Source organism: Mauremys reevesii, linkage group 1 (genome assembly GCF_016161935.1).
Source record: "Mauremys reevesii isolate NIE-2019 linkage group 1, ASM1616193v1, whole genome shotgun sequence".
Classification (NCBI taxonomy): Eukaryota; Metazoa; Chordata; order Testudines; family Geoemydidae; genus Mauremys; species Mauremys reevesii.
In genome coordinates, this window is record NC_052623.1 from 298,974,117 (window position 1) to 298,999,888 (window position 25,772).

General features: G+C 40.9%; 1 protein-coding gene and 1 long non-coding RNA gene across 5 annotated transcripts in view; one reads left to right on the plus strand and one right to left on the minus strand.

Moving 5' to 3' along the window:
• Positions 1 to 24,636, plus strand: LOC120383848. The gene is made up of 4 exons (XR_005588548.1): positions 1 to 234; positions 4,415 to 4,513; positions 9,201 to 9,479; positions 24,460 to 24,636. It is a non-coding gene; the product is annotated as an uncharacterized LOC120383848 (long non-coding RNA).
• Positions 1 to 25,772, minus strand: part of RASSF3 (Ras association domain family member 3) — a 139,392-nt gene that overhangs the window by 4,212 nt on the left and 109,408 nt on the right. For 3 of the 4 annotated variants that reach the window (XM_039502108.1, XM_039502116.1, XM_039502102.1), the window contains 3 exons: positions 6,346 to 6,453; positions 2,743 to 3,010; positions 560 to 675 (listed from right to left, as the gene is read on the minus strand). In XM_039502108.1, the coding sequence (XP_039358042.1) occupies positions 560 to 675; positions 2,743 to 3,010; positions 6,346 to 6,453 (492 nt within the window). Of the gene's footprint in view, positions 1 to 559; positions 676 to 2,742; positions 3,011 to 6,345; positions 6,454 to 17,127; positions 17,164 to 25,772 lie in introns of those variants that run through there. The other variant, XM_039502126.1, reaches the window with a different exon arrangement.

Consider the following 25,772-nt stretch of genomic DNA (forward strand, 5'->3'; position numbering starts at 1 on the left):
CTAACTTCAATACTCAGTTATCATAATTATATAATTTTATTATCCAACCAGTTATTTTAAAACTTGGTTGTGGATGTACTGTACTTTGAGGACTATTTAATTTCAAATTTCAGTAACTTTTTAGTATTGGGGATGCGGGAGTGTTTGTTTTCAAAACGGGAAGTTTTTCTCACCATTGCGGAACTCAAAACATGAAGAGATGTTGCTCATCTTTACCCCGTTCTCCCTCCAAAAGTATGTATTCAGCCTTGAACAGAGCCCAAGAATAGAAAAATTCAGCCCAAGGTGAATTGTTCAGAAAGGTGTATCCCATGTGAAAGGGGGGGTAGGGAGGGGTCTAAAACGAACACTCTTTTCTAGCTACACTGTAGTACTCACTGCTTTAATATTCCATGCTTGAAATAACCTGCATAGCTACTTTTGGTCAGTATTTCACAATTTTGTGTATAGTTATATAGACACTAAAATGGATCATCATGAAAAGACACTTCGGAGAGAGAGAATGAGTGTATTTAACAGATCAGTGAAGCTAAACAAAAAAGACACAGATGTAACTTACCATAACCTCTCCAGTTTCATGCTCACGCAGAACAAAACTGAGTGTTTCTGTGCTGGGACCTGCTACCAAACGCAGATAGAGGGGATGTTCTCTGTCTGAGAGCTTGCATGTATAAACTGCAGAAGGGAAAGTTACAATTATTATTCAGTTTTACAAATAAAAGGTTTCGACTATTAATAGAAAGTGTGCTAGGGAGCAAAATCTTTTAAAAACAAACACTCCACTCTCCACCCCAAAATATACACTTGTAGCTACAAAACCTTTGCACTGCTGGGGAGATTTTTGTACAAACAGCCGTTGCTGGGAAGACTGAGCAGAATGTATTGTGCATAATAGAGTGCAATAACTGACACTCAAAACTGAAAGACCTGGCTCTTAGCCAACGTTAATATTTATTTTAATGCATATTCAAAAGAAACAAGAAAACAGAAAAAAAAACAGCAGCATAATGGCACATAAGAAGAACAGAAACAAAAGTTTTAAACCTGGAAAATTAGCTGGTAATTTGCAGAGTTCCTTCTGCATCACCATTCTACGCAGGGTGCCCAAGGGCACAATGTGGCTACAGATATTTCCCACCCCCACCCATCCCAAGGATTCTTAAGTGACAGGAGGACAAACACAGGGCTTAAATCTTGTAGAGGGAAGCAAGAGCCTTCCCTCCACTTCCATGTCTGTATGATATGGGGGCCCTACTTGAAAGCTATAGGATTGGAGCTTCTGGCATTTTGTATTTTTGGTCCAGTTCTTGCTATGACTGGCCACCGCCATTAGAACTTCTAAAGAAAAGGCTTCAGTGAAGGTTCCACATACACTCTCAGACATGCACACTGTCTACAAGACAACACTGCCTGTTTAGATGGAATGACTGCTGGCAAGAAGTGTCATATTTCAGCTGGCTACTGTCATTGTCAGTTCAAGCAGCTGGATTCCAAGTGTGAGAGCAAGAAGCTGACAAAATGAAAATGCCCCTTGAGTATCTATTTTTGCTTTTCATTTGGCACTTCCTGATGTACATGCACTCCTAGCTTTTACCAGCACTTAGTGCAAGGAGAGATTCCTCTGTGTACAGGTTAACTAACCCAGGAGAGAATCACATCAAGCACATTAACAGACTGAAAAAACACCTGTTACATTCCAGGGGAATGTTACCTTTGAAACTCTACTGCTAACTATTTTCCAATATCACTAAGCATAAGTCAAAAAACATAAGACATTAATATTTTCTATCTTAACACTGAGCCACACTGTAGACTGTAGGTGACAGTATATAGATGTCTATTCATTTTTGCAGCATTAGCTATTCAGCTAAAACAGTATTTTAAAAGAATAAGTTCATATAACTATCCAATTCTTCTGCTTGCTTCCTCCAATTTATTAAACATTATCTCAGTCTCATCACAAATCTCAGCCAGCTACCAAGTACATCTCCTCCAAGTCCCAATTTCTAGCAGATATTCAGTCAGTCCATTCCATTGCACCACCAGGATCCACCATTATGGAAATCTACAACTGCCTGTACATTGCAGCCACCATAACTCATGTCTCTACTACCCACCCTAGCAACCTCACGTTCGCAATGAAAAGCATCTTCGAGGAGACTAGTGGTCACCCAAAATCACTCTCTGGATCCTCCTAGATAGGAGTGAAGCCGCCTCAGAGTGGTTCCCCATTCCCTTCTATGAGGGACCATAGACAAACTGCAAAGTCCTATTCCCACACATCACCTCCCCAAGAGACTTACACTCCCATCATACTATTACCCATTCCAGCAAATTCTCATTCCCTGTAAGTATAATTATAAAACAACAAATACTTTCCCCTTTATATATTCTTATCCCCTTATTCCCAAAACATCTTACCATCCATTGCCTAAACCAAGATGGCTCTACAAAGGAACAAACCCCAGGGCCTCACTCCTCAGATAATAATGCTTTCTCATCCTACTCTCCAAACACCTGAAAAATAGCCAATCTGCTCCCACAACCAGAAAAGACATCCCCCCCCCACACACACACCCCACAAAATAAGAACCTGTAACCTGAATTTATGGAAATGAGAGAGTTATCGTCACCTCTCCCATATCTGCCCTCTCCCATCCTGCTTATCTCAAACACAGCTATAGTACACCTCCCAACCCTTTGCCCATTCCAACATCAGAAGACAACAAATCTAAATTATACCTTGATCCTCCTTGTGACAGCGTTTATAAAGTGCAAACTTGGCAGGGTTGTCAAACACTAAAAATTTTTTGAGCAAGGCCTCAATAACTTCACGAACAGTGTTAATGCTGCTTATATGAAGCTTATTCATGTAGCCTGGAGGCAAGTAAAATGAAGTCTCATTGTTATTGTGAGCATGTTCTCCTGGATTCACAGAAGTCTGTACAGTAATAGGTCTGTATAGTTCCATCTGAACTTTGATGAAGCCAGTGTAAGTCCCATTTGAGTTCTGCAGCAGGAAGACAAGCACAATATTTTATAAAATTAATAGTGGCCTATTTATTATGACAGCATCAATAGCAATAAAGTACAGATTGCAATGGACTCTTTAAAATGTGTTATGATACATGAGGCAAATATTTTTTGTAAGAGTCAGTGTTTTACACAGACACATTCACCTATTCCTCCATGGCTGCCACAAAATTCACTTTAGTTTTTGGAATTACAGTTGAATTCTAAGAGATCTAGATAGGCATCAAGCAAATAATCCTATGAAAGCTAATGGTAAATTTTCAGTCTTGGTAGAAAAATTAAGCAGCCAGCTCACCAGGCTACCAACTGATGGTGGAAACAAGAGAGAACTGGTATTCCCAACAAGCTGCCAGAGTTCTGCTTTAGCAGGTTACAAAGGGGAGATCCCACTACTGCATACAAACAATTAATCCATCTTTTGAGCTCACACTGTGGTTAGTTGGGGAAAAAATTGAGATAAGTTTGCAAGATACTGGCTTGTTATTTTATATTATAAATTTATTATTCATATTAGTCAGGAAGCATGTGAGATCTTGTAATTCAAACTGTGACCTCAAATTAACCTTTACAATTTATAACACAGATGTTAGAAAATTTACAACATTTTACAAATGAAAACTTGTTCAATGGTTTCCTTAAATTTTAAATATAAACTTTTTTTTAAAAGCACAAAGGAAAAAAATTAACAGGTTTGAGAAAAGTGCCACTGAAAGGCTCCGTATGAAAGAAGAATAAAACCAAAGCATCTCCTTTTTACCTATCCCTCTTCCACCTATTCTATGGTATACTTTCACATGAAACAAAATTTAAACTAGAGAGAATACATTTTGAGATTGTCAAACTAGTATAGTCACAAACTCCCCCCCAAACACATTCATACACTTTTTTAAATTTAAAATAGGCAGAGTTGGTAGCAATTCCTAATATTAAAGTTGTCCAACATTTCCCATTACAAGACCCTGTTTTCAGTTGCTTATAACTTTGCCAAACCCACTGTGAAACTCACTGGGAAAGCGCATCCATCTGTTCTCCCTTCCCCCCTGCTCTGCATGCTGGTCCACAAAGGATGACATCCTACTACTGCTAGCAGTTACTACATTAGCTCAAGTAGCAGGTGGGTGAGTGTGTGTGTCTGTCTGTAGGTTCCAACCCTGCTAATGACCCATGTCAACATGGTGGAATTTGTTTTTTCCATTTACTTAAAAAAAAAAACTAGGAAAACACACACACACAGTTAAAAGGGCATTATTAAGGTAGCAAAGTCAAGCACTCAACAATAGGAAATGCCACAAGTTGCTGTACATCCTTAATTTGGCCCCCTTGTGCATGTGCATTATGTTACAGTCTTTAATTACCTGATCATATCCTGTTTTTTCCACAGGACCCCTGACGGACTGGCTGTGGGAATAAGTCCAGGCTGTGTGATAAAGGAAGCTGTTGTCTAAAGGTCCCCTACCTCATTTGTTGCAGAAACTGGAAGGTGTGTAGTAAATGAAGCAAGGGTTAAGGTAGTTGAATGCTTCTCTGGAGCACTGGATTCTATTCCTGCTTCTGCTGCAGAGTTCCTATGGGACTCTAGCCATGTCATGCAAGCCAAAAAAACTTCACACAGGTGGTCACTAATTGTGTGTTCTTCATTTTCTAGGGGTCTGACTTGAGACCCTGGGGTCTGATTTGCAGAAGTGCTAAGCTCTCACAGCTGTAATGGAAGCCAGTGGGGGCTGTGCTTTGAATATGTGAAGTGCTATATAATGCTAACTAAGTATTCTGAAAAGTCAATTTCAAGGTGTCTCAAATGGGGCATCCAAAATTAGTAGGTACTTGTGATCTCTCTGTGCTTCAGTTCCGCATCTATAAAATGGAGATAATACTAGTCCCTCACCTCACGGGGGAGTTGTGAAAAATACCTTAGTTAATATTAGTGAAACAGATACTATAGTGATAAGTGCCACAGAAAAGCCAATGAGGAAATTAATAATTCTATTCAAACCCTGCTCTGAATATAATGTGCAGTAGTAAATAAGGCTTGGGGGCCAAACACTGAAAAATGAGACAACAAAATATTGAATACCTGCTCATTAAAGACTGCATAATGCGTATGCACAAGAGAGCTGAAATTCTGGCATTTCCTTGCTTCTGGGCACTAGACTTTGCAACCAGAATAATGTTTTTAACAGAGTTTCTGTTTGTAATATTATATATGTGCAGATATATTTGCATATACTTTATATTAAAAGCACACTCTACAATAACTTTGCATACATACATAACACAAGGTCACACACAGTTGTGCAATGCTTAAAGCTGTGATTGTCAAAGGGGGTTAGCTGCCCAAATCCTATTGCAATTCAATGGGAATGGGGGGCCTAATAGACTTATCTCTTTGAATATCTCAGGCTAAACGCTTATGCTAACCTAACCAACATAGAAAGTTTCTTATTGTAATTAGTTCTGAAAACAAGTAATTAGTCAAATGTTACTGCATTACAGGGCTTTTGGCAACGTGATTTTACAAGTATTAATTCCAAACCATATGAAAATACATAACAAAAATCAGTTTAGTAGATAAGGGTTGCATATATAAAGTAATTTAGAATGTAACAGAACTTCTAAGTTTGGATGTACAATACATCTAATGGAACATAAAAGGATCTGACATTTTATATATAGATTGACTTATAACATTTTAGCCAGGTAAATATGGATTTTATCAATCAACTTAATCATAGAAGATTTAGAAGTCAAGAATCAGTGTGCATCTTAACTTCTTTATTATGTAAAAAAATTATTTATATTCTTATCACACTGAAAATCTACTTCTTAAAACCATCCCCAGAAATCCAACTTTCTGAAATTAATGTAAAAAGTGTCATAACTAAAAGAGTTATTTTTGCTTGATTTAACATGTTTGGGTGCCATGGTATCGTAGTTTTATAAGAGACATAGACAGTCTGATAAAAATAAACAGCCATATTCTCCCTGTGCTGGCTGTACTGGTATAACTGAGAGGTGGAAGGAATCCATTTATTTATTGACAGTTGAGAGTATTTTAAACATGTTAACTTTTCACAACACCATGTACAGGTTTGTGGTTTCTACCCTTATCCCCTTAACCCCAAACAAATGAGGGCTGAAAGTGGCTTAAATACATTTCAGGGCTAAGAAATGGCCCTTTTCCTGTAGTACACTACAAAGTCATTAAGCCATAGTTGCATATGAAAAATGCTAAAGACAAAGTGACAAATAATGCATTATATGGAGTTACATTCAGCTATTCAATTATAAACTACAGCAGTTCTATGTGAATCTTACCAAGGTCATCTTTAATTTGTCAGTAACAGATGAATTATAGTTTTGAATCTTTTCTTTAACTTCTTCTTTACTGAGATACGTGTGGGCTTCTCTCTCTTTCTGAGCATCCTAGAACAAAACAAACATTGGCAATCTTACAACAGTCCATTTACATTCTAGGCTATGAGCAAACAGTGCAATCCAATCATTACCTTATACAGGCTCCATATACAACAGTTATCCATATAGTAATACAAAGATCTAGCAAATGAGGTATGTCAAAAAAGCTGCTGTGCTGATCATAAACAGTTAAACTGACACACCCAAAAACACGTGTCATTTTTTGCCAACTATTTTTGTTCAAATATTTATTATCAGTATGCAAAGCAGCTCAACTCATTTCATGATTAGATTTTTTCATTTCAATGCTATGTAATATTTTCCAATCAGTACAGTATTACATTTAAGGCATATGTAATTAAAAGAAACTATCTCTGCACAAAGCAGAAAAATATATAAGAAATCCAGTACCTGGTAAATAAGTAAAATCAAGAATGTATAAGTATTGGAATATGGGCATCTCAGCAGTCATCAACTTATAATAGTCTATCTTTCTGCTTATATGATACATCACACGTACGCATCTAGGCATATATTGCTTCTCCAAATTCAAGGTTTTTGTTGTTTTTTTAAGAACCCCCTATCAGTTTTTCAACTGTTGTCTTTACAAGTGATATACTGATTTTACATGCCACTATAAAACCAATCCTAAGCATTGGCTATTATCCAAAAAAGCATTTGTTCCCAATCCACATTACTGCAGCAAACCAGTGTTATAAATACACTCAGATTTCTATCACTTGCATGAACACCATATATAGTATGAAACTGATTCAGCTCTCTACTTTAATGATTTAAGACCTCTCTTAGGAGAGGAATACATTGGCTTGGAAACATCTGGGTACCTCTGAACACAGGAGTACTCATGCACCACATGCACAATGGTCAAGGGTCAGTATTTTAGACTACCCATCCAAATGGACCCTGGAGGAGTTTGGCCTAAGAAATGGATTTTCCTGACCTCAAAACCCACTCCTATAACATAATCTCTTTGAGACTTCCCAGCACAGCTGGCAGGCATTTCAATTTGCCAGAACTGAACCCTGTGACAACATCTCCCTGGTCACTCGGTTACAGACCTAAAGGTCGCAATATTACAACAAAAAAAACTTCAAAAACAGACTCCAACAAGAGATTGCTGACTTGGAATTAATTTGCAAAATGGACACCATTAAATTAGGCTTGAATAAAGACTAGGAGTGGATGGGTCATCACACAAAGTAAAACTATTTCCCCATGTTTATTCCCTCCCCAACCCCCGTTCCTCACACCTTCTTGTCAACTGCTGCAAATGGACCATTTTGATTACCACTACAAAGTTTTTTTTCCTCTCCTGCTGGTAATAGCTCACCTTAACTGATCACTCTCGTATGGTAACACCCATTGTTTCATGTTCTTTGTGTGTATGTTTGTATATATCTATATCTATATATAGATATAATCTTCCTACTGTATTTTCCATTGCATGCATCCAATGAAGTGGGCTGTAGCCCACAAAAGCTTATGCTCAAATAAATTTGTTAGTCTCTAAGGAGCCACAAGTACTCCTGTTCTTTTTGTGACAACACTGTATCTGATGCAGAGCTATACATTTTTGCTTGCCAGAAAGCCTATACAAAGCTGAGAGTTTTAGATTCTTTGATTTTTTACTATATACATGAATAAAGACACATGACTCTGCCATCCTCCCTACAGCTAAAAAAGTTGTGGTCTGAGCAAAGGATTGGAAACAAAGAACTCCCAAACTCTAATCCTGGCTCAAATACTAACTTCCTTTGGGGTCTTCGATAAGACAATTTCTGTCTCAGTTTCACCATTTGTAAAATAAGGGTACCACCCACCTTAGATATGAACTTTACAGCTTTTATGATAAGAATGCTATTAGTTCCTTAATTACAGCATTTTTATCATGAAGTTACAATATTGTGGCACAGTGATCAACTCCACTACAAGCAGGACCAAACCATCTGGAAGTTTTCAGAATCAAGACTCCCCCCCTCTCACTAGAGAAATTAAAAATATTTATCATCCTTTTATTTTTTCCCCTCCTGTAACCTGTTCCTAGAGAGCAGTAAGTACAGTAATACTTAGCACTTTAATATAATGCTTTTTATTCCCTTACTACTTTAGGGACTTCTATAGTTTTGCAAAGGGTTCCCTTTGTGCTAAAAAAATAAAATAAAATAAAAAAAGTCATTTTTTCTTTAAAATGAGAACAATTTGTTGGAGCAATTTTAATGTTTAGAAATTATTAAATATAAAAGATTGTAGCAATATTACATGTGCAGCAAATAATAAGAATCTGAAAACACCAGCATCCTAAACATTATGTTTTTTGTTTTAAATTTTAAAAAAATATTTGAGGCAACTACTGCACCCTCAATTTTCATCCCATTACAAAAGATATGTTATGAGTAGGGAACGGTGTATTCTGCAATTATTTGGCCACAGAATTTATGGAGCAAGCACCTGCCACAGAATTGTGCTCAAGAATCTAAACTTAAATTTTAAAAGTTTCTAGCCCTTATAGTTGTGAACATGTTCTTCCAAACTGGCACTGATTCAGACCCATATTCCTGAGGGGTAGACAGCTTGAAACATTAGCTTTGAGAGGTGTGAACTCCTCATTCATCTCAATAGTGGAAATTCTGAACGCTAATAATACCATTTGAAAATCAAAATGTGTAATTATTTTACTGCTGATTGTTTAGCAGATACTTCTAGCTGATGTGTTTGCCCATTTTTGTTGCATGCAGTCATGGATGGGGAAGGAGGGAGTTGACCACTGTCAAGGATTGCTGCATCACCATCCACAACTACTGTCCAGAGGAGAAAACAACAGGGAACAGGAGGGAAAGAAAAGATTAATCCGCCCTTTCCCAGTGTCAAAAGCCTCAACCCATTTATCTGGTTCCAAAACCAGCTTCCTGTTTCCTTGACAGGGCTACATAGATCATGGAGGGCATAATTTGGCCTGCAGAAATGCTATTGGGGGAGATAACGAAAAGAACCCAACCTGCCTTTATCAGCAAAGGGTAAGTCTGCAGGGCTGACAGCTGGGGAAAAAAAATTATCTGCAATCTGAGCAAATTTGGTATAGAAATCAATGAGACAATGAATAGGAAAGCCCATAAAGCCATTTTAGATAGTGTGTTTTATTTAGGGAAGAACAAGACTTTAATCACTATAATATTCATTGCTATTTTCATATGAAATTACTCACTCATATTTAATTCAGTAAGACCCTCTATTTTGAACATGCCTCAGAAATTCCAGTTTCTTTCACCAAAATGCCACAGAAAACCAGGGAGCCTTGCCGCAGATTTTAGTCCAGCTTGCTGGAGAGTACGCAGGGCCTTTCTTAGGGAAAGGCATAAGATGCATTATTACATGGCAGTGAGAAACATAAAACAATCATTGATTTTGCCACCATGTACATCTGAACTGTTAATGGAGCATCTAAACAGTATGCAGATTAACTCCAAACTGCAAATTATATACAAAAACAGGGCTGTGGGGGAGAAAACAAGCAGCAAAGCAATAAGGATCTGAACTCTGAGGTCTCTATGGGCCTGATCCAACTCCTCTTAAATTCAGCGGAAAGACTCCCAATTTACTTCAATCAATGTTCTGCACCTTATGTTAGTTTCAGGTCAGTTAACAGTAAGGAAGGTGATGAATCTGTGGAAAATATTTTATTTTCAGCCAAAAAAAAAGTTATGCCTCCACTTCAAGTCCATTATCCCAGGAAACCCAAGTCTGGGAACTAGAAGCACAAAAAGCGTTAGATTCAAATGATAACAAATTACATAACCAGAGCTCAAACACTGCAACTATTTGTGCACTGAGGGATGCACTTCAAACCAACTAAAAAATTCCTTCGCAAGCAATTTAACATCACAAATTGTCTAATCAGCAAAGGTTATACAACAATTACACGGTCTGAAGAGAGGGGGGAAATCCTGCACAACTGCAACTGAGAGGCAACAAATGAAGAAATACCACATGAAAGTTGTAAGGAATGCTAGTGCAATCAAGTCTACTGTCATCAAGGATCAGAGGGGTAGCCGTGTTAGTCTGGATCTGTAAAAGCAACAGAGTCCTGGGGCACCTTACAGACGTATTGGAGCATGAGCTTTCGTGGGTGAATACCCACTTCGTCGGGCTCATGCTCCAATACATCTGTTAGTCTGTAAGGTGCCACAGGACTCTTTGCTGCTGTCATCAAGGAGTCAGTCATTCTGATTAGGTATCTCCAGCTAAATGTTAACACATCTGTCAACTCTTGAATATCTGTGGCACCCATGGATTTTGATCTTTAGTTTAATTCAAACATCCAACATCCAAAATTTGCTGGCAAGATGCCATGCCATTTCTTCCCAATACCCACAGAGCCAAATCACCTGCAGTATGTAATTAATCCTTATCACGGTCTCTGATCCAAAGCTTGGCTAGACAAAGCAATAGTGGCAGAAGTAATCTTCTTTTGGCCAGTGTGCCCAGGCTAAAATCAAGGAAAAGAAGGATTTTGCGAGAACTGTTAAACATTTTCTTCAGCTTCCCACAATCCTCTCCTTGCCTCCTGTATTCTTTACCTCAGGGGTTCTCAACTGACCCATCTGTAAACCCTGATTGCCTGTCACAACCCAGAGACTTCCCGAGATGCCCCGAGACATGATGCTGCTCCCCCACCCCACCCCCCCGGCACTGCTCGGCTGCAGAGCGGGGGATACATCAGGGGCCAGTACTTACTGGAAAACATGACCACTACCCCTCTCCTGGCTCCTGTCCCATGGGGCTAGCTCGGCTTGGCTCCCTGCTCTGGGTACTACAACCTCTGGGGTCGCAATACTGCTCACTGAAATTTGGCCCAGACGCTCCCACCCCCCACACCAAATCATCATGATAGAGCAGCAGCTAGGCCAAACCTGGAGCAGTGCTGTGAACCCATGCACCAGGTCACAATGCCCAGAGCAAGGAACTGAGTCCGGCCAGCCGCGCAACCCTTTGATGCAATTTTGGGTCACAACCCCCCAAGCTGAGAATCCTGCTTTACCTTACAGAAAGGGTCCTCTGCTAATTAAACTTTGATTCAGTATAAGTCCATTTTCAGTTACATCAGTACAACTCCACTGACTTATAAGGAAATAAATATCCACCACAGTTTGGAAACCTTGTATGCATCCAACATAGCATGTACAGTAAATTAACAATGGCAGCAATTAAGTATCATGATGTTCACATGGATTATGGGGGTTGATCCAGAGGCCAGTAAACTCTTCTGTGCAATGACTATGTGGGTGATACTATGTAAAAACATTCTTTCTGAGACTGGGAGTGCTGGCAAGGAACTCATTCATCCTCTATTGCTTTAGCTACACTAACTGGAGGGAAAAACTATTGCAGATTAGGTGTTGCAGCTAAGCAGGTCTCACTCCATTTGTTCCTGCAACAGTTCTCGCTGGCCAGTGAGAGGACAGACCGGTTCAGTTAATCCCCAAATAGATAAGAGTACTACCTTCAACTGTTGCTTTGTCTGTGACCTGAGCACCTGTTCTGTAAGTCCTGGTACAGCTCCTTGGAGCAGGTGCATTACAGTAGCAGATAGTACAGTACAAATAGTAGCAGATGCATACGTCACAATACATTTCACGTATTACACAGATACAACTGATATATATGCATATAATGCATTTGACCCAGCATACATCACTGAAACAGATTTATTTATGTTTTCATTTGCTAATGCAGATTTTGCAAATAGTTGCTTCAGTAGTTAGTTCCAGTGATTGCTTCCAATGGTCTGTCCTACTCACAGTATGTGTCATGAGCACAGAAGTGAAACACAACCACGTCATGCCATCCTGGCAGAGGCCATAAGCTCTTCTTCACCCAGTGCTAGACAAGGCCACTATGCTGAGTGGGTTTAGTTTTACAGTATTTTTGTATACATGTATTTTGACTAAAACACGGGAACTATACGAGGTGTGGCGTCATACTGTCACTAACTGCAAGCCAGAACACTGGAATGATGTTCTCATTAACAGCCGCAGGCCATGTCATCATCATCTACTCCTCCCAGTTCAACTGAGAAAATGTGTTTTGCTGCTCAGTGTTCTGGGCCTGTTTCCATTCCTGTGCCTCACATTTGTTGTTTTCTCCTCTTGATGACAATTATGAATAGTGATAAAAACAATATTCAGTGCAATTCTAGGGAGCCTATGTATAATTTCTTCAGATCCACAACACCAGCCTCTCAGTCAAGGGCCAAGCTGTTAATTTGCTATGAAATTCAAGAAATATTTTCAGTATCTATGAAATAAGCACCCATCTCTGGTTCCCAGAATTTCCATTGAATTTGGTAACAAACCTTCAAACTAAGTATAAGAGCTTCTTTGAGTCTCAAATACAAGTTTCTAAGCAGTAGTAGCAGGCAGGAGAGGGTGGGACGTGTGTGCATTTGTTTCCATCAGGGAGAACAGCTGCGCTGTGATTAAGATACTGGAGAACTGGGTTCAGTTCCCAGCTCTCGCACAGATTTCCTGCATGACCTTTCACAAGTCACCACCTCTCCGTGCTTCAGTTCCCCCATCTACCAAACGGGGGAAATAACACTTCCTTTTTCTCACCCTCTGTCCTGCCTACTTAGATCGTAAGGTCTTCAGGGCCGGGACTGACACATACTACATGCACGTATAGTCCATAGCATAATAGGAGCCCAATCTCAGTTGGGACCTGTGATAAATGAAGGAGGGGAGCTCCCTTTTATGGGCACCCAGCCAGCCAATTAGCTATAAAGTCCCTCTTGGTGGCTGCTTGCTTTACCTGTTAAGAGTTAAAAAGTCCCCAGGTAAAGAAAAGGGAGTAGACACCTGACCAAAACAGCCAATGGGAAGGCTAAAACTTTTTAAAATGGGAAAAAATTGTCTCTCTGTTGTTCTCAATGGGCTGCAGTGACACGGAGCAGCAATGCTATAGCCAGGAATGCTGTGTAAGGTTTGAACCAGGTATCTCGAAGGAATCATTGGGACCCGGAATGTTTAGATAGACACGATCAGGTTTATTTCTTTATTTTGGCTTGTGGATCACCTCTGTGCTAACCCCAGATGCTTTTGTTTGCTTGTAACCTTTAAGCTGAACCCCCACAAAAGCTATTTTGGGTGCTTAATTTTTGGAATTGCTCCTTTAAAATCTAGTAAAAGCCTAAGTTCCAGATGTATTTTCTTTCTTTTTGTTTTTAATAAAATTTACCTTTTTTAAGAACAGGATTGGATTTTTGGTGTCCTAAGAGGTTTGTGCATGTTGTTTGATTAGCTGGTGGCAACAGCTAATTTCCTTTGTTTTCTTTCTCAGCTCTTCCCCGGAGGGGGCTGGAAGGGCTTGAGGGCACCCCACGGGGAGGAATTCCCAAGGTAGCTCCTTCCTGGGTTCAAAGGGGGTTTTGCATTTGGGTGGTGGCAGCATTTACCCAGTCAAGGTCAGAGAAAAGCTCAAACCTTGGGAGTGTAATACAAGCCTGGAGTGGCCAGAATTGATTTTTAAAATCCTTGCGGGCCCCACTTCTGTACTTGAAGTGCCAGAATGGGGATTCAGCCTTGTCAGGGCCTCTAGATGCTAATGTGATACAAGTGCACATGAACAGTATTAACATCATGCAAATATCTGTTTAAGTGAGCTGCAGAACAAACTGTGATCCCAACTCCACCCCCACCCCCCACACACACTACATCTGTGTCACATGAAGTCCAAGCTTTGGTCTTAGGTGAGCATCTTTTTGCTATACCCAAACAGCTAGACACACTAGGCCCTCACACTAAATTTGGGAAAAACCCAACAATTCAGGACTTGATCTAATGAGTTCTAGATCACATTCCAAACAGAATTCTACTTTTCTACTTGCATCCACAAGGGAAACCAACTTTTCCAGTGCAGCAGTGACCTTAAGCGATAGCTCTAGTATAGGAAAAGCAAGCTCCACTAAACAGAACACATCACAAAGGCTTGATAGAAGAAGGGAGACATAATGGAGGAAAATTGTACTTGAGCCAAAAAGGGAATAAAGTATTTTCTTAAGAAATTCAAAGAACCAAATAGCCTTGGGAGCTAAAGCCAACTTTTAAACAATGCCAGCACTCTACCCCCTCCTGTCCTCAGACCCACGCTCACCACAAACACAAAGCAACACTTGATCCTGTCATATCATGAAGACTCCATGATCTTGGTTTACGCTATAAATGGTGACTTTGAACACATGCTTCAAGACAGAGGGGTTAAAGTTTGACCTAAGAGTATGAAGTCCATCCACTCTTCCACACCAGAGACCTGTAGCTGTGAAGAATACAATGAGAAATAAACAAACTAACTACATCACATCTCCATTAGAAAAGGGACCTAACTAGTACCAGGGTGAACATGGAAAAGTCAGTGTTTGTTGGGGTCTTTTTTTCTGGGGCGGGGGAAGAGGAACGGGGGGGGGGGAACATATCCTGATTTCTTATGCACTGACCTCAATAAAGTGAGCTGCCAACTTAAATAAAATGAATGCACATTCCACTACCACCAAAGAGATGTATACAATTTAAAAATCACTGACTTGAATTAATTTTGAAGTAAACAAGCTGTTTCCTCCATACACTGATGTTCCTGGGAAACAAAGGAACTCAACACCACCTTCCCCCTACCCAAGAAATGGCACCCTGTCCTCAGAAAATGCCCTCAGACTTCATTTGGCAACCCATCTGTGGATCATCAAGTGGAGAGACTGGCTGTATCTATCTGTTAACTGACAGATACTACCTCCAAACCAAACAGAGGCAGGAAGGAGGTAGAGGCAGAAGATACTAGAGGTGTTAGGCGAGGGGCTGTGAGGAAACCAGCTCCAAGCTTTGCTCCTGCCCAAGCCCATGATCTATTTATGATCCACAGAGGGCTCTTTCTGGAGTTGGGAAGGAGACATTTCTTGGGAAAGAGAAAGATAATAGGGTGGAGGTAACAATCTACCAACTGAGTTTTCTTTTTGCAGTCAGTGCTGCTTGTGGTCTGTGTCTCCTATTCCATTGCCCTAGAAATCGGAAGCAGTTTATGTAAACCCATCATTTTGCTGGGCAGAGATGCCTCCTCTTATGCTGAATAGTAGTTTCAGAAGACAGAATGATTTCAAAAGCATTCTACACAACAGCCTGTTAACACTGAAACGCTTCAGGTGTCTGTGCTGTGTGGCCACTATGAAAGGGTTCTGAAAAAAGGTAAGAGACTCACATCATTAAATACTCAAATACAGGACTTTGTGGGATTATATTGCTAATCAGAGGTGTAACTTTTTTTTTTTTTGGCAGAAATGCTTTAAAAAATGTACAGACATTCTAGAGAGTATTTGTTACTTTACATTATTTAAAAAGAGAAAAACACCAGTTTGTGTGTTTATCAACATACTGTCAAAGCCCTGTCACAGGGAAAACTAAGGGCAGGTCTTCACTAACCGCTGGATCGGTGGGTAGTGATCAATCTTTCAGGCGTCCATTTATCATGTCTAGTGTAGATGCGATAAAATGAAGCCCCGATCGCGCTCCCCATTGACTCCGAGAGACGTCAGAGGAGTCGATGGGGGAGTGGCAGTGGTCGACTGGCCAGGTAAGTTGACCTAAGATACGCCAACTTCAACTACGCGTCAACCCCCCTCCCTCACCAGTGTAGACCAGGGCTAAGACATAACCTGAACGGTGACAACCTGCTAGCAGAACTCCAGAACCTATGTTTAAATTAGCTATTTTAAGAAGCACAGAATCAAGCCAAAAATCCTTACAGTTTACTTCTTTAAATATTCCTCTCCACAAACCAGAGGCAATATAAATACAGTATTCATTTCACTGTATGAGTGTATTTGTTAGAGAGATTAATTATATTTGCTAGTGACATTAAAGCAGCAGCTCAAGTTTCATTTAAGTTTATCATGACCTCACTCTGAAAACCCCTTAGCACAAATTCTGTCAGACCCTACATGGCTGTACTTCAAAACTGGGTTGCATGCCAATTGTTAAACAGCAATCATTTGTTTAGAGTCCAAAACTAAACTGTATGAAGAATAGCATTTGAAGCTGTGGCCCTAGATTTTCTATCAAAAGGCATAGCAGGTTACAAGCCAGTCTGACACCATTTTTAAAGTAATACATTGTATAGTTTTTGAATTAACATTTCACAACTGTTTAGGTCTTGCGCAGATTTTAATCAAACTAGATTTATGAACCAGCAAGAACAGAAAATAATCAGCCACTATCAAATACCCTGCATAGGAAAAGTGTAAGTAAGACACTTGGCTATCCAAATACAAGTGGCTTAATGTAGTGAAATGGATTAGCACCCTCTCCTGATCCTACTCAAAGGGTCTGGATTTTAACTGATAAGGTTATATGGTGTAACAGTACTTAAACAAGCTTATATGAGATACAGTGTAAAGCTAATCACTGGAACTTGGAAAGAAGGTTAAGCACTGCCAAAATTGAACTATTCAGTTACTAACAGCACTAAAATAATGTCAGGGGCTGTAACCGGGTCCTTTCCTGGGCCGCCCCCCTGCTGGGTCTGCGCTCCCTTAAGAAAGCACTGTGAGGCTTTTTTTCACTGCAGCACCCGTGGCTTTTATTTACAAACAGTTCCCACCACCAGCGATACTATGTACAAACTTACAAGGCTTTTTGTCGTCTCTTTACAGGGGGTCTCCCTTCAGCCTGGAGACTACCCCTTCCCTGGCCATTCCCCCACCTTTGCACTGGCTGCTAGCCAGCCTTTATAGCTCTAGTTCTCCTGATTGGGGCTAGCTGAGCAGGGGCTAATTAGGTGCTTTTGCACCAGCACCCTGCTACAGGGGCTCAGTTAATAACCATAAGCATAGCAGATTCAGAGGGAAAACTAAAAATCCAGCCCAACACTCAGTCTAAAACTCCCAAGGGGGGAAGGAGCCACTGGCTGAGCTGGTATCAGAGGGGTAGCCGTGTTAGTCTGGATCTGTAAAAGCAACAAAGAATCCTGTGGCACCTTATAGACTAACAGACGTTCTGCAGCATGAGCTTTCGTGGGTGAATACCCACTTCTTCAGATGCAAGTGGCTGAGCTGGAGTTTTACAATTTGCACCAACAGAGAATTAGGATGAGACCAAATTCCATTTCACTTGTAATCAAACCCAGAATCTGAACCCAGGTTGGAGTAGCTGAAAGATTAACTCATTTATTCTTTATTCCACCTAGATACAGGCTATGTCTACAAGGAGTCAAGTTAAAAAGAGTTCCCTACACCTTGGCTCTAACACTAGCTTTGGTATTAGAACTGGGGAAAGTTAGAATGTAGACAAGGCTCTGCCTGACAAAACTTTTTTTTTTAAGTTATTGTTTTGATTAGACTTGTTTTAAAACAAATTTAAAATCACACAGTGAAAATGTTTCTGGTCTCTGGAGCCTTGTCTAACACTACAACTCCCATGAAATGTTATTAGACTCAGTAGGTAGGTAGTTTCCCCAGTGCAAGCAGGCCATAGCTTTAATAGAAAACAGTAGCAATTAAAAAAAAGACAGTCCTCTGAAGCAATTACAGTCCACTAGGTAAATTCCTCATGGGGGAAGTGTTAGCTCTTGGAATGCTTTTGAGAAGTTATGGGATCTCTTTTGTTCAATGTGTGTGCAACTCATGTAGACCACATTCATGTGCTGAACATTTTTATGAAGTCATTGAGACATTTCACTCCATATTCTTTCTGAAAATATGCTTATGATATGAATATGACATAACAGATATATTTTATGCAAAATGGGTCTTGTAAGATATCATTGGAAAGGTTACAAGGAGTCCTGTGGCACCTTATAGACTAACAGACGTATTGGAGCATGAGCTTTCATGGGTGAATACCCACTTCGTCAGACGCATATGGTGGAAATTTCCAGAGGCAGGTATAAATATTCAGGCAAGAATCAGTCTAGAGATAATAAGGTTAGTTCAATCAGGGAGGATGAGGCCCTCTTCTAGCAGCTGAGGTGTGAAAACCAAGGGAGGAGAAACTACTTTTGTAGTTGGCAAGCCATTCACAGTCTTTGTTTAATCCTGAGCTGATGGTGTCAAATTTGCAAATGAACTGAAGTTCAGCAGTTTCTCTTTGGAGTCTGGTCCTGAAGTTTTTTTGCTGCAGGATGGCTACCTTTAAATCTCCTAGTGAGATTAAATCCCAGGGAGATTGAAGTGTTCTCCTACAGGTTTTTTATACTGCCATTCCTAATATCTGACTTGTGTCCATTTATCCTTTTACATAAGGATTGTCCAGTTTGGCCGATGTACATAGCAGAGGGGCATTGCTGGCACATGGTGGCGTATATTACATTGGTGGACGTGCAAGTGAATGAACCGGTGATGTTGTGGCTGATCTGGTTATGTCTTTTTACAGATCCAGACTAACACAGCTACCCCTCTGATATTGGAAAGATTATAATTTACTGAATATGATTATCCAATTTGTATGCTTGTATCATTTCTGTATCTCAAGTTAAGAATATTGACTTTGTAACTGTATTTCAACTATGCTACTTTGGGGTGATGGCCACTGCTAACACTTCAGGTACAACAACAGAAAAGCCAGACAGGGCTGATGACCCATCAGTGAGGACAATGGACTGTGAAAAGGCTCGGCCTTCCTGTGGATGCTCCATACTGCCACTGACTCATGCACGCTTGACACTATAGAGTCAGATGGTCTTGTCACCTGATACTAAACATTACCTGAGACTTCTTGTAACTTTCCACTGGAAGGGAAGGGGAGTCAAGTCTGGGAAACAAAGGATTCACACCTTATGTAAATCCTATTTAAGGATGGAGAGGAAGCCAACAGGGACTCCTCCTCTCCATGGCTAGGGTGCCCAAGAGAAATGACTGCTAAAGCCAGCTGAAGGGAGGGGGAGTCCAGACTGAGACAAGGGTCCAGTCTGAAAAGAAATATAACAGGAACTCTGAACCACAGAAACTTTGTAACCTACCTAAAATAACATTTAGGGTAAGAAATTACATTTTGTAACCTGTGGTATACTGAGCTTAGCTTGCGTATTTAGCTCTATTTGGTTAGTAATCTGCTTTGTTCTGTCTGTTACCTCTTATAGTCACTTAAAATTCACTTGTTGTAGTTAATAAACTTACTGCTTGTTTATAATATAACCCAGTTTATGTAATTTCTAATGGGGGGAAGCAAGACGTTGTGCACATCTCCCTCCACATTGAGCTTTGGGATTGTACCCCTTAAAGGGAGTGGGCACCAGAGTGTTGGGGTGAGCTCCTAAGGCTGAATCCTTCCAGAGCAGATGGGTCTCTGTCTCTCTGTGCTGGTGGTTGTGGCCCTGCCTGTGTGCTTGGCTGGAAGAGGCTGGGGAGCCTAACCCAGCAAGGCCAGGTAAAGGGGACCCAGGCTGGCAGAACAGGATGCCTCTGTGGCACCCCAGCACATCAGGTGACACTCCAAGGGCCCCAAAACCGTCACAGTCATAACTTAAAGAAAAATGCCCCCATTCTTTTTGAACAAGTGCAGCCAGCTATCTTTTTTTTTTTAAATAAAGTCTCAGCTTTATTTTGCTTTTTTCTTTTATAAAGGACAAGCAGTTTACATTATAAAATAATCACTCCTATAACATTAAACAATTTATTTTTACAATGATGACCTCCTTAAAAAAGTATACCTGTCTCTGTCCCACCAAAACACAAAACTTTTCCTTCATATTTTTAATCTGACCACAGCAGACAGGCATGGTATAAGTTTACAGCCAACTTACATACCTTCTGAGATGTCTTTTTAAGGCAGTAAAGTTAAGAACTAATCTGAACTTCAAGCTCCCTTCCTTTCTGACGTTTTTTTTCTTTTGCAGCTATTTTTCATTAGAATAACTGTCTTTTTCAGAAAACAGAGTCTTCACAAAGTGCTTTTACAGCAATGCTAACTGTCTCAATAGGCCCTGTAAAATAACTGATCTACTGAACGGCTACAGAAAAACTTAAAAACGTTGGATCCCGCAATGGCCAGTCTCTTCAAAACAAGCACCCAAGTCAAAAGCTTGATGCAGAAGAAACAAAAGAGAAGCCTTTGCAGTTGAGACTGTCTAGGATTTACATTTGTTTTTATGTTAGGTAATTCAAAGCACTTTACCCCACTATTAGCTCAATGTTAGCAGTGTACTGACTGTGTAAGAAAGCAATATAAATTCTTCATTCACTCTCTCATTAATAGTCTTAGACATCAGAACTTGTTTTATCAAGAAGACTGATATTTGTGCAATTATCAATATTGGAAAATTGACAAGAAGACCATAGGATCATTACCTTCACCAAGATAGCCCAAGATGAGCAGAAGAAAATTCAGTTTAATATTTCATGGCACCGAAACATTGCAGACTTTTGCCCCAAGTACTGCATTTTTCTCCTCAATGAAGGAAGGCCAAGAGACTGCTGCTAAAATTGCAGAGGGTGAAAAGAGTAGCTTACTCACAACCTGATTCAGTGGCTAGAGTCCAAAAGCAATTTATTCTGCTGTGCTGGAGAAAGGCCACCAGGAAACAAAAAATTAGTTGCTTTGTTCTTAAACCGGCACATGGAAGAATGTGTTGATTTTATAACAAAGTTCAAAAAAGTTATTCTCTCTTCATTCCAAACAGCAATTTCCCCATTCGTATGCACAGGAAACTAAAGTCACAAGGAAGTGTTGCTGCTACTCCACCTTTCCTTAAACCCAACTTATGTTTAAGGTAATTCAATTATGACGCTCATCAAGACATGAGAAACCCATAATGGCTCATACAGTGCGTGTGTGAAGAGAAGCGAGTCTATGCAAAATGCAAACTTTCTCACATTCTGAAAGTGACTAGAACTAACGACCAGTATTAAAGAGGTAAGGCAGTCCAATCTAGAATCAGATTCTAGCCTAGCCTATTGATAGGCAATCACAGAAGTTATAATACATATGACAATATAAACTACTAAAGGCTGTGTAGGCTTAGTGGCTGTGACTAGCACGGGAATGATCCAACAGTAATAGCACCTTTAAAAATCTTAAAGGCTGAAAATTAACAAAAAAGCAGAACCAGAGTCAATTACTTTTAAAAGCCTCACAAATACTGTCTGACACTTTACTTTCTGCTATTGTCAGATATCATAAAATCTATCCCAGTGTGAAGCAATTTCACTGAAGAAGCATTTTGATATTTAGCCAACATCCTTAGAGAGAAAAGGAATGTGCTTGATACAAATAGCTACCTAATTTCAATACAGGAGCAATTATTTTACAGACAATAAAACTGCATGGGTGCACATATGCACCCCAGTCTAACGCCTAATTGAAAACATTATGTTGACTTATTTAAAAACATGGTAACTTCCTGAAAAAAAATCCCCTCAATGCTATATGAAGTCCTGAGTAAAATAAAAACAAAAACCCACACAACCCACAACTACCATCAAGATTTACAGAAAATAGAAGAAAATGGAGCCACTTTAAAGAGCTAGAGAGAAGATGGAAAAGTTCAGATTTCTAAACCACCGAACTCCTGTAATTCAAGTTGTGTGTTTGGTTTTGTGCACAAAACATTATGACTGGTCTATCTACAGGATTGGATTTTATTTACATGTAATGTTCTTGGTGGAAGAAGAGGAGGTTACTCACCTGTAACTGGAGGTTCTCCAAGATGTGTGGTCCCCTATCTGTATTCCACATGTGGGTGCACATACACACCTTGTGCCTGAGTCCGGAGGTGTTTCCAAGCAGTATCTGTTGACCTGCACATGTGTAATGCATCTCCTCATGCTCCTGGCCAAGGATATAAGGGGCAGTGTGGGTTGACACCACTCCACTTTCCCCTCTTACCACTGCAGATTCGAGTCTGAAGCAGTGAGGAAGGAAGGTGGGTAGTGGAACACAGAGAAGGACCATACATCTCCAAGAACCTCAAGTTACAGGTGAGTTGCCTCCTCTTCTTCGAGTGATGGTCCCTATGTGTATTCCACAGGTGGGTGACCTACGAGTCATAATCAGTGAAGAGGTGGGTGCGAGGATGCTAATGATATAGACATCTAATACAGCATGGCCCACGTCCGTGTCCACTGCTGCCGTGTGTGTTATGGTGTAGTACACTATAGACGCGTGGCTAGAGCGCCACATTGCAGCCTTGCAGATGTCCTGCCATGGGACATCAGCTAGAGAGGCTGAGGAGGCAGCTTGCACTTTTGCAAAAGGTGCTGTCATACCCCCGGGAGGGGGTAGGTTGGAGCGTTTATGCCAGCATGCACCCTGAGACCCATTTAGAGATCCTTGGGGAACAGATGGCTTTTCCCTTTGATCTCTCTGCAATGGTGACAAAGAGTCTTGGAGACCTCCTAAAGGGTCTAGTCCTGTACAAGCAGAACATCAGGGCACAGTGAATGTTGAGAGAGAATAGGGCTCTGTCAGTAGGGGAGGCATGTGGCTTCAGATAGAACACAGTAAGTGGATGGATGGATTGAGTTGAAATTCGGACACCACCTTAGGAAGGAATTTGGGGGGGGGGGGTAGTCTTAAGGAATCCTTGTCCTTGTGAAATACCATGTAAGGAGGGTCTGTCATCATGGCAGAGAGCTCACTGACTCATCTGGCCAAGGTGACGGCAACCAGGAATGGCACTTCCACAGAGAAGTAGGTCTAGATAATACTTAGTCCTGCCTTGAGTGCAGATGACTGGACTAGATGACCTCTCGAGGTCCCTTCCAGTTCTATGATTCTATGGAGCATGTTGTCATGAGTTCGAAGGGTGGTCTCGTGAGGGCGGAGACAATGAGGTTAAGGTTCCATGGAGGTGTTGGCTTCACAACCGGTGGAAAAGTGTTGAGCAGGCCTTTCATGAAGCTCAGTGATGGGGTTTGTAAAGACAGAGGTGCCCTCCACCGGTAGGAAGGACGGCACTAAGTGCTGCCAAGTGTACCCGAATAGAGTTGAGAGCTAAGCCCAATGTATTGAGAGCAAGGAGGCAGTCCAGGACAAGTGAGATGCTCACGGTGTCCACAGAGTGGGGGTGGGGGGCCTGTTCTAGGAAGTGCTGCCAATTAGTGCGATAGCACATTCTGGGGACTCTTTCCTGCCCTGTCTGAGGATTTGCCAATCCAGGGTGGAGCATGCATGGTCTAGGATCCATACCATGTTTATTACAGTTTCTGTTTCATTATTCAGCATGAAATTACATTACAGTTATAAAGATAAAAATCTCAGGTCTGTTCACAATAAGGAGGGCAAGTTTTGGTTTAAAACAAATAGCTGCTCTTAGAACAGTGGTTCTCAAACGTTTGTATTGGTGACCCCTTTCATACAGCAAACCTATGAGTGCGACCCCCCTTATAAATATAAATAATGTGTTTTTAGTTTAACACTATTATAAATGCTGGAGACAAAGCAGGGTTTAGGGTGGAAGCTGACAGCTTGCGACCCCCCTGTAATAACCTTGCGACCCTCTCAAGGGTCATGACCCCCAGTTTGAGAACCCCCGTCTCAGAAGGTGGCAGAAATCTGGTCCTCACTTATGTTTAGTCCCCTTGAAACCAACAGAAATATTCATGTGGTAAAGGGACTACTCAACATGAGTAAAGGAGGCAGAATCTGGCCCACAGTCAGGTACAGAAAAAGGGCATAGCTTTTAGCCAAGAGAATGTACTAATACCACAGATGTGCAGAAATAGTGGGATTTAAAGGAGTTCCTCACTAGTCACGTTTTCTAATCAAATGTATGTTATGATGTGAAGCTGGGAACAAACCAGCTGCAGCTGGCTGTGGTATCTAATTATTTTCAGAAGCACAAGGCTAGTCTAACCAAGCTAATTACACAAAGTAAGTCATTTTAAAAAGAAATAGTGCTGTAGGTAATATATTTTTAAGATGCAAACTCTGCCAGTTTTTGCTTTAGTAAAATATTATATACATCTCTCACTCTCAAGCTATTAAGTTTTACTAACAAGTCACTAATTATATTTTACATTTACAGGATAATTAACAAGTCTACAGGCAAACAAACAGCACTTTTCTAGCCAAGCATACATACTACAGCATCAGCCAGACTAGAAAATATCACAGTACTACCAAACTGCAGCAAGATTCATAATATCCAGTCAAAACATATTAGTCAAAAAGGGCCACATCTTGAGATTAATGGCAACATAATGAGAAGATAAAGTAAGACAATTTTTTTCTTAAGTAGCTTCATACTATTTGCCTACCAGTTCTATTACAAATGAAGTGTAGCAGCTATTTTTCCCACTACAGATGCAATCTTGTTAAAATAATGAACTAACCCACGCTCACCCGCAACTGGATAATAATACTGTCACTTTTCTAATGAGGGAATTTGGGGATGATTAGTAATCACTATTTGTTCTTCTTTCCCAGTGATGTCCACTCAAACCATCTGTATTTGATTTCATTTTAGAAGTCTACTTGAAATATCTTCCCTAAAACTTCATCTTTGTACAAATAGATAGGTGCACCACTGTCCAAAGAATCATACTACAATTTTAATTAGTTCAGGTTTACTAGGATAACTGCTAACTAGTGTGATGGTAAAAATGGCAGTGTAAACATTTGGGCGATGGCTAGAGCCAGATTCTGAGACACCACGAGGGGGATGGGTCGCAAAGCCCAGGCTCCAGCCCTAGCCCAAACATCTACACTGCAATTTTTAGGCTCACAAGCCTGAGTCAGTTGACCCAGGCTCTGAAACTTGTTGCTATGGGTTTGTTGTTTTTTTTGTTTTTTTTTTACAGTGCACATGTACCCCTTGTGTCAGACTTAGGGATGCCAGGCATCCGTTTTTTTACTGGAACGCCCGGTTGAAAAGGGACCCTGGTGGCTCCAGTCAGCACCGCTTACTGAGCCATTAAAAGTCCGGTTGGCCGCAGCGGGGCTGGCAGGCTGGGGTGCAGGAAGGGGTTCAGAGCGCAGGCTCTGGGTGGCTGAGCTGGGGCTGGGGGTTGGGGCATGGTAGGGGTTTGGGGGTACAGGTTCCAGGTGGTGCTCACCTCAGGTGGCTCCTGGAAGCAGCAACATGTCCCACTAGCTCCTAGTGCAGGGGCGGCCAGGGAAGCTCCGCACGTGTCCCCACCCTGAGCGCCAGCTCTGTACCTTCCATTGGCAAGGAACATGTCACCTAGAGGGACATGTTGCCGCTTCTGGGAGCTGCCTGAGGTGAGCACCACCTGGAGCCCACACCCTAATCCCCACCCTGGAGCCCCCTCCCACACTCTGAACCCCTCAGCCCCACCCCCAGCCTTGAGCCCCCTCCCTTACCCCAAGCCCCTCAGC